The sequence below is a fragment of the Sceloporus undulatus genome, chromosome 4 (genome assembly GCF_019175285.1).
Source record: "Sceloporus undulatus isolate JIND9_A2432 ecotype Alabama chromosome 4, SceUnd_v1.1, whole genome shotgun sequence".
Lineage (NCBI taxonomy): Eukaryota > Metazoa > Chordata > Lepidosauria > Squamata > Phrynosomatidae > Sceloporus > Sceloporus undulatus.
In genome coordinates, this window is record NC_056525.1 from 45,512,361 (window position 1) to 45,531,609 (window position 19,249).

At 40.6% G+C, this 19,249-nt stretch overlaps 1 protein-coding gene across 5 annotated transcripts in view; it reads right to left on the minus strand.

Moving 5' to 3' along the window:
- LOC121930090 (receptor-type tyrosine-protein phosphatase V-like) overlaps positions 1-19,249 on the minus strand; it is an 83,757-nt gene that overhangs the window by 42,425 nt on the left and 22,083 nt on the right. For 4 of the 5 annotated variants that reach the window (XM_042466278.1, XM_042466277.1, XM_042466279.1 and 1 more), the window contains exons 7-12: positions 16,692-16,973; positions 15,489-15,761; positions 7,687-7,956; positions 3,866-4,135; positions 3,137-3,409; positions 1,263-1,535 (exon numbers count right to left, since the gene is read on the minus strand). In XM_042466278.1, the coding sequence (XP_042322212.1) occupies positions 1,263-1,535; positions 3,137-3,409; positions 3,866-4,135; positions 7,687-7,956; positions 15,489-15,761; positions 16,692-16,973 (1,641 nt within the window). The remainder of the gene's footprint in view (positions 1-1,262; positions 1,536-3,136; positions 3,410-3,865; positions 4,136-7,686; positions 7,957-15,488; positions 15,762-16,691; positions 16,974-19,249) is intronic. The other variant, XM_042466280.1, reaches the window with a different exon arrangement.

Here is a 19,249-nt window from a genome sequence, read left to right on the forward strand (position 1 = left end):
CTAGTGGCATCACTAGGGTTGGTGTCATCACTGTGTGGCGATACATGCTGTTACCCATAGGCAGGCAGTCACCTCATAAGAGACAAGATGGGAAAACAGCAGGAGGGGAGGGATGGTGGAAGGAGAAATGATAGCAGGCAGGAAGGGGTGCTCACCGTCTGCCCTCCCATCCTGACCACTTTGCTGGCCTCCCCATCATAGCCCAGCTGCCTTGCACACCCGTCTCCCTTGCCCTTCCTTCTCTCCCTTGCCAGACAGAGTGTCTTTGCCTTCCACCCAGTGCAGCTGCTGGAGAGGGTGGAGTGCTGCTGCCACCCAGCAGCCCCTTCTAGGTAAGGAAGAACTGGTGACCAACCTGTGAAAGGGAGGTGCCGGCAATCATGGCAGCAGTGGTGACCACTATTTCCCTTTCTTGCTATCATCACCTCCTTTTCCCACCTGGCCATCAGCCCCTAACTTTCCTAAATGCCTAGCACACCACTGCCCACGTTGCCCTACTTTCCCTCTCGCTGCCATGCCCTACACTTCTTTCTTGAGTAGGAAGCACAGGGCAGGACAGTGGGTAGCAATGGAGGGCAGGGTGGTCTACTGCAGCTGTTGGTGGGGTGTGATGCTGCTCCTTCTGGGTCTGGCAGGGTGCTGACTGGGCTAGGAAAGGGAGGCAATGGCAGCAAGGGAAAGGGAGGAATCTGTGGCTGCCACTGTAGCAATAGCAATAGCATTTACATTTCTATACTCCTTCATAGTGAATTCAACACACTCTCTAAGCCGTTTACAGTCTGTAAGCCAATTGCCCCCAACATTTTACCAACCTACAAAAGGATGAAAGACTGAGTCAACCTGGAGCCCCCTGGGATCAAAGTCACAACGTTGTAGCTAATCACTGCACCACCAGGGCTCAATTCCAGCTCAGCCATGAAATTCACTGGGTGACTTTGGGCAAGTCACATGCTCTCCGGTTCAGGGGAAGGCAATGGCAAACCTCCTCTGAACAAATCTTGCCATGAAAACTCCATGACAGGTCACCTTAGGATAGCTATAAGTCAGAAGAGACTTGAAGGTGCAGAACACACACACATATATGATGTAACACTGAGGCAAGTCTATATTAATTTCTCTCTCTCTTTTCGGAAAGGATTCTCAAGAAACACATTTTATTTGCTTACAAATGCTTGAGGGAAGAATGCATTTATTAAATAGTGAAGAGCATGGATGGAAAGGAGAACCTGGCCTTTAGATGAATGCCAGTCTGTTCTACTCACTTGTCCAAGCACTGAAGTTTCCTGATGAAGACCTATAGGGCCCAGCCCTTGAGATGATCTCATAGAAGTACTTGGTTCCTGGTATGAGACCTGAGAAGGTGAAATTGGTGGCATCTCTCCCCAGAGATGTGTGCCCAGCTGTAGCACTGGTTCCTGAGTGGTACAAATTCAACTCATAGCCATCCAATCTCCCAGAGGTTGGTGTCCAAGACACATTCAGTCTGAATGAGCGCTTTTCATTCCACGTTTTCACAGAGGTAACAGGCAGAGGAGCTGTAAAAAGAGAAGGTGCATACAAGAAAGAGTAAAGAATGGTGGCTGACATAACCAGCTGCATAATATAAACAATTTATAGTGGAAAGTTCCATGCTGGAATGGATAAAATGCAGCCTTTGGATCACATGCAGCTCTCAGGACTGTGTTTGTTTTGTCCCCAAATAGGAAGTGACATTTGGGTTGTTATTTCTTGTTATAAAACAGGCCTCTTCTGAACCTAGAATAACCTGGGAGTGCCAGAACATAGCAAAAATGCTCCCACAACTTACATAAGGTGTTCTGGGGATTTCTTTTTTTTTGGGGGGGGGGACACTTTCAATCCTCCATGTTCTCTAGGGGTTCTAATATCACCCTCTAGCTTCCAGAAAATGTTCACCTTTGCTCTAAGCAATATATTCTGTAGGAAAGATTAAACTTTCAGGAACATTCTAGCCTGGGAGAGGAAAAATGCTGGCCAACCCAATCTGTCTCATATGAACAAAAAAACATATGTATCTGTTCCATGTCTAATCACAACATTGGGCCATCTAGATTAGCATCACCTCAACTGGATTAGAGTATTTCTCTAGGATTTCCAACTGGAATTTCCCCACTTGAGTGGGCCAGCAGTGGAGCTGGGATCATTGCATGGAAAGCATGGACTTTGCTGCTCAGCTATGGCCTTCTGCCACAAGACAGTTCTTTTTTCTGTGTCTTGAAGTGGGACCAATTGTGGCAGGTTCCAGATGCCCCGAGTAACCAATGTGTCCTGCCATGCATGAAAGTTACCCCTTCTTCTATAGACTGAAAAATGTTGAAGACTCAATGCCTCTATGTTCCAATATAGAACGTAGATCTCAGAGCTTAATTTATCATTCTCATATCCATCAGAGATCTTCTGGCCAAATCTCTCTGTATAAAACTGACCACATGCATGAAACAAGCAATAAGATAAGCATGTTGTTGGTGTGTAAACTTGCTGCATCTGTCTCTGAGAGACTCATGGGAAATGTTCTGAAGTACTTATGGATATCAATGCACAATCTACATCTATACACATGCATATCCTTTTATTCCTCCAGAGCTTCCAAATTCCTTCCTTTTAATAATGTAAGTGGACGGACATACTGAATGATATAATGTCTCAAGATGGGAAAATATTATTTTATCCCGTAGAACTACAGTAAGAGGAGGAACAGGAAGAAAAAAGCTGATAGGAATCAGTTAGAAGGATACATAAGATGAGGGAAGATCCAGGAGAAAGGATTTGAGGGAGTCCAGACAAAAGAAGAACGATGACCTAGAATTACCACAAAAAGGCTATGGCCTGTTACAGAAAGCCAAAATAAAGCTTCGAGTCACAGTGGAGGTATGGTGTTTCAATTTGCATGCGTCCTAAAAGTCCAGAAGCCACCCTAAAGCCACACTCCAGTCTGGAGCATGGCTTTGGTGCGACTTCTTGGACTTTAGGACGCATGGCATCATTGAAACACTACCTCCACTGTGACTCGAAGCAGCTTTATTTTGGCTGTCTGTAACAGGCCTATGTATCTATAAGTAACAGGTCTATCCCTAGACTTTAGGGTCAGAGAATTAAAGCCCTAACCTATATGACTTACACGTCCATTCAACAGCAATGGTAGAAGAAGCCTCAGCTTGGCCTTTCACTGCAGTAACCTGAACAGCAAACTGGCTTCCTGCTGGCAAACCTGTCCAGAGGAAATCCTGAGTGTCAGGTCCCACAACATGAATTCTCTCCATCCCTGGTGGCACCAGACTGTACAGGATCATTCGATAGTGGTCCCTGCCTCCTGGGGGCTTTGCCCAATCTGTGTAGAGCACAGAAGAGTTGGCTATGTTTTTCAGGGTCAGGTTCACAGGAGCAGCAGGGGCTGCAGGATAAGATGAGAGGGTTCAGTCAGAAACACAGGACTTTTGTTTAACTTTCACAGCACAGCAACAGACCATTCTGCTCATGGTGACAGAACAAGAACAGAAGTCAGTTTCTGCTGCTTGCAAGACCAGTTCTAAAGAGAAAGCCAGGTTATGTAAAACACACTCCATGCAACACATAAAATAATACAGTATAAACAGTTCTCTTATCTACAGATCTAGGATGTGACTCATGCCACAAGGCATTCAGCACAATAATCCTAGTGGAAGAGTCACATATCCATGAAAATCTGTCTGTACCTTTCACATCACAATACACTATAATTCCATGGTATTGCCTACTAACATCAGCTGAATGAGCTCCTCAAACTTTTTCTCAGGGTTAGGCATTCTTTCATCTAAAATGTGACTACTTTTCCCACTGTCATGGCACCCCAACCCAGTCTTGCACATACCCATGCAAGCTGAATCATTCCGGGAAGCAGAGCTGTAGGGTCCAGCTAGTGACCACACTGCAATGAGGTAGCATGTACCAGGGGTTAGCCCTGTTATAGTGATGTTGGTGCTGGCTTTCTCCACTGCCATGTGCCTTTTGGTATCTGTGGCTCCTTCTTCAGACACAGAGACCATGTAGCTATCTCTCTGACCAGCTGGAGCCTTCCACTGCACATTCAACAAGGAAGAGCCTTGATTCATCACCATCAAGGAAGATGGCACCAAAGGCACTACAAGGAGAAGGACAGAAAGTTTCAGAAAACAGCAACTCAAAATATGGCCCTGGCTCAGGGACAAATGGGCTCATTTCTACCTAGGTTAAATTATACCTTATTACATTTTTCAAAACTTTATTTGAATCCTCTAAGATTTACAATCAAGTCACACCACAAATAAAATTGTGATGATGGTGGGGACCCATAGCAAATAACTAATGAAGCATCCTGAAAGACAAGGAACTGTGAGATCAACCACTACTGTAGAAAATCAGAATAAAAAATTAATCATGAATAAGAAAAGCAAAAACAATAACATGGAAATTAGGTACAGGTAACTTTCACTGACTACGCTGGGACCAACGGCCATTTGTCATCTCCATTTATTAATTTATTTATGAATACCTATAAAATATTTACAATTTACAATGAAGTTACTAGAATGCATCAGCCATTGTATAAGGTCATTGTGTAGTAGTCAATGTGTAAAGTCTTTAAGTAACATAACACGTATATAATACTAAATCTGGGATTAGACTAGAGATAAGCAGCTCCCAGGAGTTGGATGAGCAGGAGTTTAAGGGACTGCAATACCCCAGAATTTACCCTACTCCCAATTTTTATTTTTATTTTTTTTAAATGTTAGTTAAAAACACCCCTTTGGATTTGTGAAACACATTTTTCCATGTTTTGGACTAGGAGATGTCCTTTTCTAACTAGGATGTGAATCAGAGGTGGGAAGCAACATGTGGCAAAATCGTCAGGAAGAATAAAATATGATTAGTCACTTTAGCAGATTCATGTTTTGTTTTTGTGTCACCCTCCCCCATTGGCCACCTCTCATACCACACTCATAGAAAAACCTTAGTAACTTTTTTTGGTGTACTAATTTACTCATAAATTGTAATTCCCATATATCACTGAATGTAATGGTAATAGTTGTGACATAAACAACCAGCAAAATTAAAATGATATTTTTAAATTACAATATCATATGTACAAAATAAAAATGTTTACATACATATAGTTTCATATAGTTAAAGTAAAATTTTTGTTAAAATATGATGCTTTTAAAGAAATTTTAAAAAATAAAAATTATTTTAAAAAATTAAAAATTGAAATTTGAGGTTTTTTAAAAAAATAAAAATAAACTAGGACCTCTCTTTTGTCCTCCCACTGAGCTTCATCCCACTCACATAATCTCTTCAGTGTTTTAAAGAGATACAGGCAAATGCCACAACCAATCTGCCAAAATGCAGATATTTGAGGAACAGTGGTGTCCCCCCCCCCCCCCCCTTAGGATGTCACCTGGTGTGGTGCACATACCCCACAGTACCCTAATGACACCACTGATAAAAGGAAGAAATGGAGCATGTGAACCCAGCACTTCATGGTGGGCCCTTTCTGCTCCACTCAGCGGTTGGCATTTGGTTAATTGTCTGCACAGGTGTCAGTGCAGTTTACACCTGCACATATCTTTTTTAAAAAGTTGTTGTCTCTTCCACACACATCCAGCAATGCCCAAACCCTGTTCCAGCTCATAACATCATATGGGGCTATCAAAGCATGACAAGATTAAATATCTCACAAAACTACACATCTCAGAATTCCATAACATTGAACCATGGCAGTTAAAACAGTGTCAATCTGCATTTATTTTGCAGTGTAGATGAAGCCCAAGTGTGACCATGGGTGCATTCATGATACACAAATTTCTAAATTTCTCACACTATATTTCATTTTAACTGCCATGACAACTTTCAGTTGAATCTCAGGGTTGGCACTTTATGGAGGGGCATTGAGAATTCTCAGTCTGAGACTGCAAGTGATTCATTAAACTACAAGCCCCAGAATTCCTTAGCATATTGCCATGGCAGTTAAAGTGAAATACAGTGCTATGTTTGCATAATGTGAATGAGTCCCACATAAGATCTGAGCCACAGTGTCCAAATATGGTTTTAGCATTGTGTGCAAATCTATCCTATAAAAGAGTATGTCTCTAAATTCAAGTTTTTTCTTCTTCTCTCCATTCTTATTGCCTTTTTCTTTGGCAGCATGTTCTTAGCTGTAGACAAACATAAGTGCTTGGGAAGAATGACTAAAAGGGTTACCTTGAGTGCTGCACTGGGAGAAAGGCAGGTTAAAGATAAAATAAATCTCAGTTGGTCAGATAATAAATTAAATATCTTCAAAGTAATCTAGAATTACAAAGAAGATGTGTATATAGCTGGCATCAGCTAGGAAGAACAAAAATTAGCAAAACAAAAAAGAAAATACCCCAAAAACAAAGGCATATCAATATGACATTAAAAAGGGATAGTGCCAAGAATGATAGACTTGTAGGAATCCTAAGAAATATCTAGTCTAGTTCTCTATGCAGCGCACAATTTATAATACTCCCACAGCAAACCTGACAAATGGCCATAGGTCCTGGTTGTATTGATTGGGAATTATGGAAGCTATAGTCTAAATAGTAACTTTTTAAAGCAGGGGTAGGCAACCTGCAGCCCGCGGGCTGGATGCGGCCCGGCGAGGTCTTGGGACCAGCCCCAGCCCGGTCCTGCTACAGATTGCTGCCGGGGCCTTTGGCCTCTTGTGCGCAGGGGCAATTGTCTATAGAAGCCTCAGAAACATGCATTTATATTAACATTTTTTAAAAAACCAGCAAATTTTTTCGTGTGTCCTCCACTTTTTAAAAAAAGTGTCCACCATTTGAAAGTTTTGTCCTACATTTGTCCCGGTTTATTTATTTAAATTTTTTAAAAAACATTTAATTATTTATTTTTTGGCTTCAGCCCCCCAGTTGTCTGAGGGACAGCAACCCGGCCCCCGGCTCAAAACGGTTGCCTACCTCTGTTTTAAAGTTCTTGAATTGAAGCTGGAACAGTTTATTAGAAGGTTAAAGGGTTATTACAATCTTTATTAGAAGGTTAAAAGAATAGTTTATTAGGAAATTACGGCCTGGTACATACCAGCCTTTCAGGTACCCTCATCACATGTGAAGGATGCCTGGGGGGTGGAGTGCCCACATGCCCCGCAACCCTTGCACATGACGAGGGCATAACAATGGCGGTGCCCTGTTTACATGGGTGCTGCCATTGTTACGTAAGTGCCTCATGGCATCCAAACGGCGCGGCGTGGCACTTATGTAACAAGTGTGCCAGTGGCATATTTGTTAGGCCGCCGCGGCTTGAAAAGAACCCATTTTTGCAGGTTCTTTTTCCACCGGCGGGAAGCCTCGCCGTTTGCCTATGTTTAGAAAGAAGGAGTCTTCTCTCACTGGCTAAATGGCTAGGAGCAAAAGAGACCAAAAATGTAAGAGTGAAGTGAAATCTGAGAGGCATGTAGGCATGTAGTTACTTGTACTTGTCATCACTAGTGTCAAACTCCATAAATATAGCTAAAGAAGGCATGCAGAACATTTACACTCTCTGTGATTTTGCTTAGGCTCTGTTCCTAATAGGCTAGTAAAAACCAAAAGTGGTCCTGGTCCACTTAGCAAAGTGTGCAATCCCAAAATGACTGAGACAAAATATGGTTCAGCTTGCAAAAAGCCTAGATTGTACCTGTGTAGCCAATGGCTGTTTGGGAGGATATGTAATGAGGTCCAGCTCTGGAGACAATCTCAACACGATATCGAGTTCCTGGCACAAGGTTATCCAAGGTCATCTGTGTAGTCCCATGTGGCACTGATACATTTCGAATAATAGACAGGGATTCATCTGAGTAAAGCTGTACCCAGTACTCTCGTCCTCTCCCTGATTCTGTCCAGCTCACAGTCAGATGTTGGGGACTCTGACCACATTTCACACTGACATTAGACAGAGACAGAGGATCTGCAGTGGTAAGAAAAGTTGGATATTGAAGATGTACACTAACATAAAACACGTGCTTTTGCAGATTACATGATAATTTGTTTGGAAAATCCACTTCAAAGTATAGAAATGTTAAATAGCGAATTAAGAGACTTTGAAAAAGTATCAGGGTTGAAAATAAATGAAGGGAAAACCAATATATTAGTTAAAAACATGACCAAAACAGAAGAAATAAAACTGACAGAGATCCAGCTTCAATGTTTGCAAAAAAAAAACCCAAAGCTATCTGGGGATTAATGTAACAGTAAACTATACAGAGCTTTATAGGAACAACTACAAAAAATTATAGAACCAAATTAAAAACGATTTCAAAAACTGGAAAAAAAAATAATAATTCCTAAGCAGAATAGCTTGTTTCAAAATGAACATTTTGCCAAAAATACTATTTTTATTCCAAACAATACCAATAATAGAAAAAACAACCCAAGAATGGCAAACAGAATTAACTAAAGTTCTATGTCTGGGGGGGGGGACAAGAATTAGACTAAAACAAAGCAGGATCCTAAAGAAAGAGGAGGTTTATCTGTACCAGACTTAAAAATATACTATCAGGCCAATTGTTTACTATGGATTAAAAACTGGATAAATTTAAAAGAAGAACAATTGTTACAACTTGAGGATATAAAAATATTTATGGGTGACACAGATACCTATATTATAACAAAGAAAAATGTAATACAGAATTTAGTAAACATTATTTGAGAAAGCCATTATTGTGGATTTGGAAGAAAGTAAGAAAAAAACAGAGAACAAATTATTATTAGATACATCTCCACACAAGGCCTTTTTTAGGGGGGAAAATGGCTTACTTAAAAACTAGACATCCTAATCAGGCAAGATAACAAATTTGGGCTAAAAACAGAAGAAGAACTATTGAAAGAAGAAATTAATATTCATTGGTACCTAAAATGGCAATTGAAAGAGAGGTTCAGACGACATGTAAAAGAAAACTGTATTGAAGCAACCAAAACAGATTTAGAAGAAATTCTGGAGTCAGAAAGCAAGGGAATGTAATAAAGATTATACAAATATTCTTTAAAAATAGAAATGGAAAAAATACAATAACAATTAAAAATAATATGATAACATGGGCACAAAATTTAGGTCATGCCATTGCACAATGGGAGCTTACTTAGAATAAAATATTGAATAATAATAATAATAGAATAAAAGATAAAAGAAGTCAAGATATTAAAGAAAATTATTACAGGTTGTTTTATTGTTGGTATGTATCCCCAGATAAATTGGCTAAGATATATGGAATTGGGAGCACACTTATCAAATTTCCAGATGACACCAAATTAGGAGGAATAGTTAATACTCCAGAGGACAGGACCAACATTCAAAATGATCTGAATAGACTAGAAAGCTGGGCCAAAGCTAACAAAATGAAATTCAACACAGAGAAATGTAAGGTACTGCACTTAGGGCAGAAAAATGAAATGCACAGATATAGGATGGGAGACACATTGCTGAATGAAAGTACATGTGAAAGAGATCTAGAAGTCCAAGTAGACCATAAGTTGAACATGAGTCAACAGTGTGATGCGGCAGCTAAAAAGGCCAATGCAATTCTAGGCTGCATCAATAAAAGTATAGTGTCTAGATCAAGAGAAGTAATAGTGCCACTGTATTCTGCTCTGGTCAGGCCCCACCTGGAATATTGTGTCCAGTTCTGGGCACCACAATTCAAAAAGGACATTGAGAAACTGGAGCGTGTCCAAAGGAGGGCGACTAAAATGGTGAAAGGTCTGGAAACCTTGCCCTATGAGGAACGACTCAGGGAGCTGGGATGTTTAGCCTGGAGAAGAGAAGGTTAAGAGGTGATATGATAGCCCTGTTTAAATATTTGAAAGGATGTCACATTGAGGAGGGAGCAAGCTTGTTTTCTGCTGCTCCAGAGAACAGGACCCGGAACAATGGATGCAAGCTGCAGGAAAAGAGATTCCACCTGAACATTAGGAGGAACTTCCTGACAGTAAGGGCTGTTCGACAGTGGAACAAACTCCCCCGGAGTGTAGTGGAGTCTCCTTCCTTGGAAGTCTTTAAACAGAGGCTGGATGGCCATCTGTTGGGGATGCTTTGATTTGGATTTCCTGCATGGCAGGGGGTTGGACTGGATGGCCCTTGTGGTCTCTTCCAACTCTATGATTCTATGATTCTATGAAATAATAAATGTTGAAAGTGTTCAAAAGAAAAAGGAACCTTTTTCCATGTATGGTGGTCATGCAAAAAGTTTAAAAATATTGGTGGACAATTCATAAGGATTTATGTAATATGTTTAGTATGAAGATGGAATTTAAACCAGAAATATATATACTAAATATTATGGACCCCAAAATTTAAAAACAATTTGGAAGAGTACTATTTCATTTAATTGTTGCAGTGCGGATGACACTTGCAAGACCCTGGAAAGAAGAACTGATTCCAGCCGAAGAAGAATGGTGGAGAAAGATTTATGACTTGGCAGAAATGGACCAATTAACAAGGCTATTAACAGATGGAAATTTGATTAATTTTGAAAAAGACTGGAAATATGTAATAAAAAGAGGTCGGTTAATGGTAGAAGGATTTACAGAATGATAAAGAATTTAAAATAAAGGAAAAAAGAAGAGAATAAAAAATAATGTTAAACTAAGATAAAGTACTTAGATAAGGGTGTAAGGATTTGTAGTTTGAATTTAGAATGTAAAGTTAAAGGATTATATCTAGCATTGATAATAATGGGATTAGTAAAATAGGCCCGGGACAAACAGTCCCGAAGTGGTGTGTTGCCAGCGATACTAGGATTAGGGACCGCACACCAACCGCACAGTCCCTAACCCTGGGACAGCAGCAGCATCATGGTGGTGTCCCATCTTGACATAAGGGACGCACAGCGTATACACATTGCTGCGCGTTGCTGATGTCACCAGCACACCAATGGTGCACTCGTGACATGCGCCGGGTACCGTGATCAAAACCCAGTTTTTCTGGGTTCTTTTTACTCTGGAGGGACGCCGTATGGTTTGGCTGCTGCAGACAGGCTACGTCCAGTTCGGCCTTTTTCAGAGGTATGTACCAGGCCATAGGAAGTATTTTTGCTTAGAATGTAAGAAGTGAAGAAAGAATGTGTATTCAATAGAAATTGAAGTACATGCTAGACAAGTCGCGATAATTTAGCTTATTGGGAAGGGGATAAAGACTAGAAGAAGGTAATTAAGCAAGTGAAGAAAGGTTAGTGTAAATGACAGTAAGAAAGAATAGGGTTAAGATGGAAAAGGAAGATTAGAAGAGAATGGGGGAAGAAAAAAGAAGGGAAATGAAAGGTGAAAGAGTGGGAGAGAATGAAGGAAAGAAAGGTGAATGAGAGGAATTTTTTTCCATCAAAATGGGAATGAAAGGTGAATATGGAAGGATACAAGCTAGAATTAGTGTGAACTAAAGAGAAGATTGAATGGAAAGAAAAGGAAAGGAAGCAATCTGAACTCAAGCATTATTAAGACATAAACAATTTTTATAGTAATAAATAGACTGTGATATTTGGTCATAGACAGATTTTAGATATATGTAGAATGTGTTGTGTTGTAGGAATAGAATAGATATTAGAATGCTATGTGTATGAAAGTGTTAAGGTTTTTTGTCTCTATGTAGAATAAAAACATTGTAATAAAAAGACATTGAAGATGCAGACTGAGTGAAGCTCACAGCAGTTGCTTTCACAAAAACATTTGACATTAGTTTACAATAGTATTGACAACTTTGGTGTCTTGGGTTGAATTCTGTCTTTTAACATTGTAATGATTTGGGCCTCTGCCAATAGACAAATGGGTTCAGGAATCTTTGTTAGTATCACAGCCAGAAGTTAACAGCTGTCTTGTGATAAAGTAATGGTTAATTTGTATTAGTGACCTTGACTGATATTTTTTGCATTAGCAGTTTGAGGCTGGGAAAAGATATGAAAGCTGAGTATGGACTAGGGGAGTGCATTTTCTTTTGTTATAAATCTGTTTGTACAAGGTCTCATAGCAATGGAAAGAAACATTTTGGTTTTCTTTTCTTGCTTTTGTATTACATAATTTTGGGGTGTCCATCTTCCTTGTCCTGGGGATGTACCCAAACTCAGGGCCCTCATGTTGCCATGTATGGGGAATTGGATTGCCATCTATGGATAGTCTGGATAGAATTAGTTGCTTCAGTCCCAGAGGCTGTGAGAAGATTGGTGAGAAGACTGTTGGAGGTGGGTAGGTGTGGAAGCAAATATGGCACATGTCTAAGGGATGTTTTTATGTGCCTAGCTTTTGAAGAAAATAACAGTGTTAGTTAACCCTCTTCTAGCTGGAATGTGTATTTTTTTTCCCTTTTTTTCTTTCTGGAGCTTTAAGTCTTTTTGTTTTTGATAAATTCTACAGAAATTAATTTTTGCCCTATGTTTCAAACACAAGGAGTACTCATTAACTGATGCATGAGCTTATTACACTGTGTCTGATTAAGAATTTGTTACTATGGCCAGGTGGGAACTCATCTCTTGGCTTGATTTATGACACCCCAAGCATGAGCTTATTACACTGTGTCTGATTAAGAATTTGTTACTATGGCCAGGTGGGAACTCATCTCTTGGCTTGATTTATGACACCCCAAGCAAAAGCCGTAACATCATAAAAAGGCTGTGTTAGAGGGAGCTGAAGAGAAATTGCACTTTTAGTTTGTATTGCCCTGCTGGGGTTTCAACTGTGACTCAAAATTCTGCTCTCTGCATGTTGGAGTCTGAAAACATCCTGGTGTGCCTTTGAGAAATCATACTGAGTTTGCCTTTCTGTAACTGAAAGAAAAGAGAATAGAGTAGCACTCGGGTAATGACCCCATCCAGCCTGCCTGAATGATGACAGCAAGAAAGTTGGTGAGAGAAAGCCAGAGACAGAGAGTGGGAGACAAACCTTCACTCTCCTTATTCATTTTGTTCTTGGCAGCAGCTGTTGGAATGTGGGTCAACATAAGCCACCACTAAATGAGACTCTGTACATATTTTGTGATCTGAAATGTCTAGAATGTAATAAGAGTCTAATTAGGACATAGACATCTGTTTCATAAAGTTTGATTGAACAAAGCTAGATCAGCACACTCCGAGTTTCGAAGAGAGGTGGCTACCAACTAGGAATGTTCTTTTTTTACTATTTTTGTTCTTGAAGAAGCAACAAGTAATTTTAGCAATTTCTTCCTACCACCAGAAAAAAAAAATCTTTGAAAACCACATAGTTTTTGAAGCAGGACTTATTCTGCATAACAGTTGCATATGATTGTTCTGCACAGAAAACAGCATTCTCTGTGAAGATAATAGTATGTTACAGAAAATATTATTTTCTATGTACAAAAAGCTGTTTCCTACCCAAAAAATGTTGTAACTGAAAATTATTTCTGTGCAAAATTCACACATGGCTGATTTAGGAAGGAAACAGCATTTTCTGGTGCAGAAAAATGTTTTTTTCTATACAGAAAATGCTTTAATTTGGGGTCTTTTTTCTGCACAAAAAAGTATGATTGATTTTTACAGAAAACAGCATTTTCTGCACAAAAGATAGCAATTTCCACATGGAAAATAATATTTCTGCATGAGGAGGTCATGCTTGCAAACTTTATCTTTGTTTGCTTCTGCAAATAAAATTATGCAAACCCTTTGAAGTCCATCTTCATCAACCTCATCCAGAGGATATACCCAGTCTAGAGACCCATATAGCTAGCTAAAGATAAAAGGTAAAGATATTTCCCTTTGACAAGGTTGTCAAGTCATGTCCCAGTGTAAGGACTGTAGCCAGTTACAGGGAATTAAATTATTGGTCAAGGACAGTCTGGGTAGAAGTTGTTGTTTAGGTGCCCAATTCTGCCATTGGCTGTGAGGAGATGCTGGGTCCCCTTAGGGTAAAGGCTGGAAAACTCTTCTGCTATATACCATCTGCTGCATCGTTTATCATCAATAAAGCTTATCTTACAGTAGTAAGTGTTTGTGCCAGTATTTGGTACCAAAATAAGTCTTGGGGAGGCCTAGAACTATACCCAGTTCCCATAGAGAAAAAAAATCTCTCAAGAATGGGTATCACATCACTAGAAACAAATACTGCTTATTTGCTAAAATCTTAAATTTTACACAGACGGACCAACACTGTTAGATGTGTTTAACATTTACAGAATCTTGGTCCAATATTATCTACTTTAAAATATCTTCACATGGTCATGTAAAGATTATGAATGTAATTTAGGAAAACAAAACAGCAAATATATTTTAACTACTATTCTAAGACATACAAGAAGTGTAAGAACAGTATTTTTAATTTTTGATGTATTGTTATGTGCTTTTTAACCATGTTTTACTGTTTAATTTTATACTTGGGAGGGAGGGTTGGGCCGGGGTCTTGTGGGGCTTGTTGTTTTTATTATTGTGTATTGTATAAACTTTGTTGTTACCTGCCTCAATCCTCAAAGCGAAAGAGGCAGGATATTATTATTATTATTATTATTATTATTATTATTATTATTATTATTTCATTAGCAGAGATATATATTCTGCCCTCTTCTCCCACTGAAGGAATTAGTGGAAGATTCTGTCAGTCAGATAGCATAAGGATGAAGCAAAGAAACTGATTCTGAATAAATTCAACTATCATTTAATTTTAATGTCATCCATTTATTTAATTTGTATACCACTAGAAGAGCAAGCAGACCTTCAAGGCAGCCCCCAATAACAAATGGATATTTAAAATCAACCCAACCAATAATTGCAGTTATCCAGTATAAAGCTACAACAGCACAATGAAGAACATAAATATCATTTAACTTTACTTAAGTACATTCTCTATAGAGAGTATCACACTGCCCTTTTCCGTCCTTCTCTCCTGACCTCAGCTCAGGATGAAAATGTTTAAGGACGTATTGTACTGCACGCCCCCATGCCCAGATTGGAGGCATCCCATACCTGATTTGATGGAGGCAACTCATATTCAATCCGGACTTCTCTGGAACTTTTTGAAAGAAGTGAACTTTCCTGTTCTTGGCAAAGTATGGGAGAAGTCCTGATGGGGTACAGGATGCCATGATTGGGTATGGGATGCCTCCAACCTGGACATGGAAGCATGCAGTACGATCCATCCTTAAAAGTTTTCATCCCTCACCAAAGTCGGGAGGGAAGGACAGAAAAGGGCAGTGCAATAACTTCCTCAGTCTATCCTATTGATGGCATAGAAAATTCAATAGCAAATCAATGCAAATTGTGAATTCTATGCACTTAGGTCACAGTAAATATCACTAACATATAACAAGAGAAATGCTAGATACTCCTTTCAGCTGAGTGGGGATAAAAGGTGATCTTAATGTAGCAGATGGATGAAAGAAAATGGCACCATTTGGCATCCCCATGAAACTCAAAGTGGCTTGTATATCACTGTACCTTTCCTTGGGTGTGACAAATTAGAGATGTTTCACTACTGAGGTCTTATCTTTCAGATACAGTTTTGAGTACTTACATGTCCATGCAGAGACCACCTGGGAAGACGATCGGTATGGTCCCGCCAATGCTGAAACCTCCAGAAAGTATTGGGTGCCAGGAAGAAGGCCCTCAAATGTGAAGTTCTGCTTGCCTGGCCCTATGGTAACATTCCTTTGCAGCGGTGGACCTTCCTGGCTGTAGAAACGCAGGAAGAACTGGTCCCTGTCACCTGGAGGTATTTCCCAAGAGGCAACAAGACTGGAGGACCATCTGCTGCTGACCAGTGTCACACTTGAAGGAACCAATGGGTCTGAAAGGAAACAGATTTCTCACTGAGCGGTTGGCAACATCTAGAGAGAAACAGTAAGGAAAGAGCGATGATGTATGCCACTGCAGGTGTTTTCAAGAACAGCAAGTATTTCAAGGGGGTGGGTGGGAATGAGAGAGATCGTGGTATGTTAGGAAATATAAATAATATAAATTATTTTGCATTAGTGTTTAACATTTGCATAAGATCTAAAAAACTGGAGTGCTATCAAGGAATCAAGACTGCAGGCCTCTTCTGGCCCTAAAAAAAAGCCAGCAGAGTATGGCAAAATTGCTCACACACAGGCTAAGGGTAATTTGGGCACAAAAGCTAGTGGGGATGACCCTCCAAGTTCACCTGGGAGAGTCAATGCAGTTTCTTAAACCTTGGCAAAGGTTGCCAGAGTGAAAACTGACAAGAGCTCCAGTTCCTTTAATGTTTGTGTAGAATTTCAGCAGGTGTTGCTGGTCCTGCAAATAGGTAACAAGCAGCAGGTGCTGAAATTCCCTCTTCTGCACAGTCATTAAAGGTAGAGGGGCCATCTCTAGTTTTCATTCTAGAAACCCTATCCCAGTGATGGCGAACCTATGGTACACGTGCCAGAGGTGGCACTCAGAGCCCTCTCTGTGGGCACACATGCTGTTGCCCTAGCACAGAGTTTGCCAGCATTTCTTACTAGAAAGCCAGAGGGATGTGGCACTTTGCAATAAATGTGGGGTCTGGGTTGCAGTTTGGGCACTCGGTCTGTAAAAGGTTCTCCATCACTGCCCTACCCTCTGCTGGAAGTGGAGTCACTAGAGTCTAAGGAGCCTTGGGGTGCATGCACATGATCTTAAGGCCACACTGTCCTGACCTTGATATACAGGGACTCGCCAAAAGCAACTCAGGGATAGCACTTACTAGGGAATCTTCTCCTGAGAATGGCATACTCACATGTCCAGTCACTAACTGTTTGAACAGGGGATTGATAGGGTCCTGCCACTCCCACCATCTTCAGAGTGTACTGACGTCCAGGGATCAACCCTTCAAAGGTGATGTTTGTTCTCTGTTTATCTACTTCCACTGTGACATTTTTGACTCCCAAATGAGATTTGGTCTCCATGAAAGTTCCTATAAAGTGACCTTTTCCTCCTGAGGGGCTTTGCCAAGAAGCCTGCAGTGATCTTGTGCTGTTACTTTTGTTGCTGAGGCTCAAGTGCTTCAGAGGCAAAGGATCTGAAAGGAGGAGATTGAGGGCAGCTTTAGAAATTTTTTTTGCTCTACCGGCAAAATATTATGTAGCTCTAAAATGGACCTTTTTGGGTCTAAAGGGAGTCACTTCATCAGTGCAAACAGAGTAGGATTTGGGGCTGCAGAGCTCAAGGACTCTTTTCATCAGAATGACCAGGAGGGTCCCTACATGGAGCAGGGCAGTCAGAGGTGATGTTAATTAATCCACATTACCATTTAAAATGAATGGTAGGCCATTAAGTGCAGAGTCTAAGGTGCAGGACAGACCGCCCCAAAAGGGCGGCCTGCCGGTGGCCTAATTCCCTCCGGAGGGAAGCCACAGCCACCAAACCAGGTTCTTTTTGCACTGCAGGGCAGACATCACAAGTATGCCAATGGCACACTCATGATGTAAGTGATGTGCGACACCGTGCGGACGCCACATGGCACTTATTTCACAATGGTGGTGTCTGCGTACATATGATGCTGGCATTGTTACGCAGCCGTGCCGTGCTACAGTTAGGGACCATGCGATTGACGCACGTTCCCTAACCCTAAAATCGGCACCAGCACAGCACATTTGAGTGCTTTGTACCGCACCTAAGTTTACTGAACTGCAGTACTGCTTCTCACCAAGCTTTGTGGCTCATTTGGATCTCGTCAAGACCTACCTGTGTTTCCTACATACATAAACCCACTATTTACACTGCAGTGAAACAATTTAAAATTTTCCTATCTTATGTGGCTGGTCTTTGGAAGATGGTGTTCTGCTGTTTTTCACCAGCCCAAATCTCACAACATATTTTAAACAAGTAATAGGCATCCTTTAGATCAAGGCAATACAGTTATGGGAGCTGCAGTCCAGTTGTTTTAGTACAACTTCTACAATCCTTCACCACTGGCTATGTTGGCTATGACTGATGGGAGGCAAAGATAAAAAACAATTGAACAACCACAGTTCTCCACCAGTTTAAGATGCTTGGAGATTATGCTCCCATCTACAGTTACATCCCCTGGTTGTTCTTTAGCCTTCCATGCCGCAAGATAATATTTGAACTTTTTTTTTCTTTGTCCATTACTCTTATTGAGTTACATGTTTTAGTAGGTTTTACGAAGTTTTTCATCAAGTTTTACTAAGAAAAGAAAGTACTCTTTGCCTAAAATTTCATATCAGTAAAATCTGAATTATGCATTTCAAATAGGGTTGTTCTCCACCCAGTCTTTAGCCCAATGGTTCTCAAACAGGTACTTTACCTTTTGCTTCCTACTTGTATCCAGATCAGCGGGACACACTGATTTTCTGATGGCCACATGCTTTAAAAAGCCCCTGGTCCTTGCATGTAACTAATGGAGCCACTCTAAGACATGTCAGAATGTGTGGTTAAGGACAAAATGGTCTCTCCCAATCCATATACAAAAGCCAGACAGACTAGCAGTAGCATTTTAGTTTAACACTGTTGATGATGGCGCTTTCCACTGCACCTGAGTATTAGCATGAGAGATGCAGAGCAGACTGTGTGACGCTTATAGCTCTGTCTACACAATGCCTCTCAGCTTCTGCTGCCTGCAGCCATTATCTCCCTCTCCCTGGTGATAAGATTGGCCCTAGCTGCCACTACAATTGCACTTGGAAAAACCCTAGACTAATCCATATGGTAGCACCAACTGTTTTTATTCTTTGCACTCTCTACCATTAGACTATGTGCAGCTAGGATAGTAGGGTTCCTATACATAAAAAGGAAAATCTCACCAAATGCATCTTTTTAATCTTATGGCTGCAAATATGTAGCTGGTGGAATTTTCCTTTCTTTATCCTTTCAAGGTCTGAACTTGCACCAGTACGCATGACATAATGTTCTTCACCTTACACTCACATGCCCAGTTGCTAAGGAAGAGGGGGATGGTAATGTAGAGCCCTGGCACTGCAGATCTCCCAAGCACAACGAGTGCCCATTCTTAATCCTTTACAACACAAACTGGAATAGACCTTTGGCAATTGTTCTGCACCATCACTTGGGGGCTCTCTGTTGTACAATGGTGCCATATAGCCAGTCCTAGCCATTCCTTGCCAGTAGGCAAGAAACAGATGGGCACTACTCTGAACTGATTAAGTTCCCACTTGATGATTTGAAAGACAAGAGAGATATAAATATACGAGCAGTCTTCCATATAGTTCAAGATCTCTGGGGATGCAGAATGGGGATGGGTTAATTTTTTCTCAAAAAAATTTAGGTGGTAGAAGGACTTAAATGTCAGAATGCTTTCCTACTGAGGACTTAAGA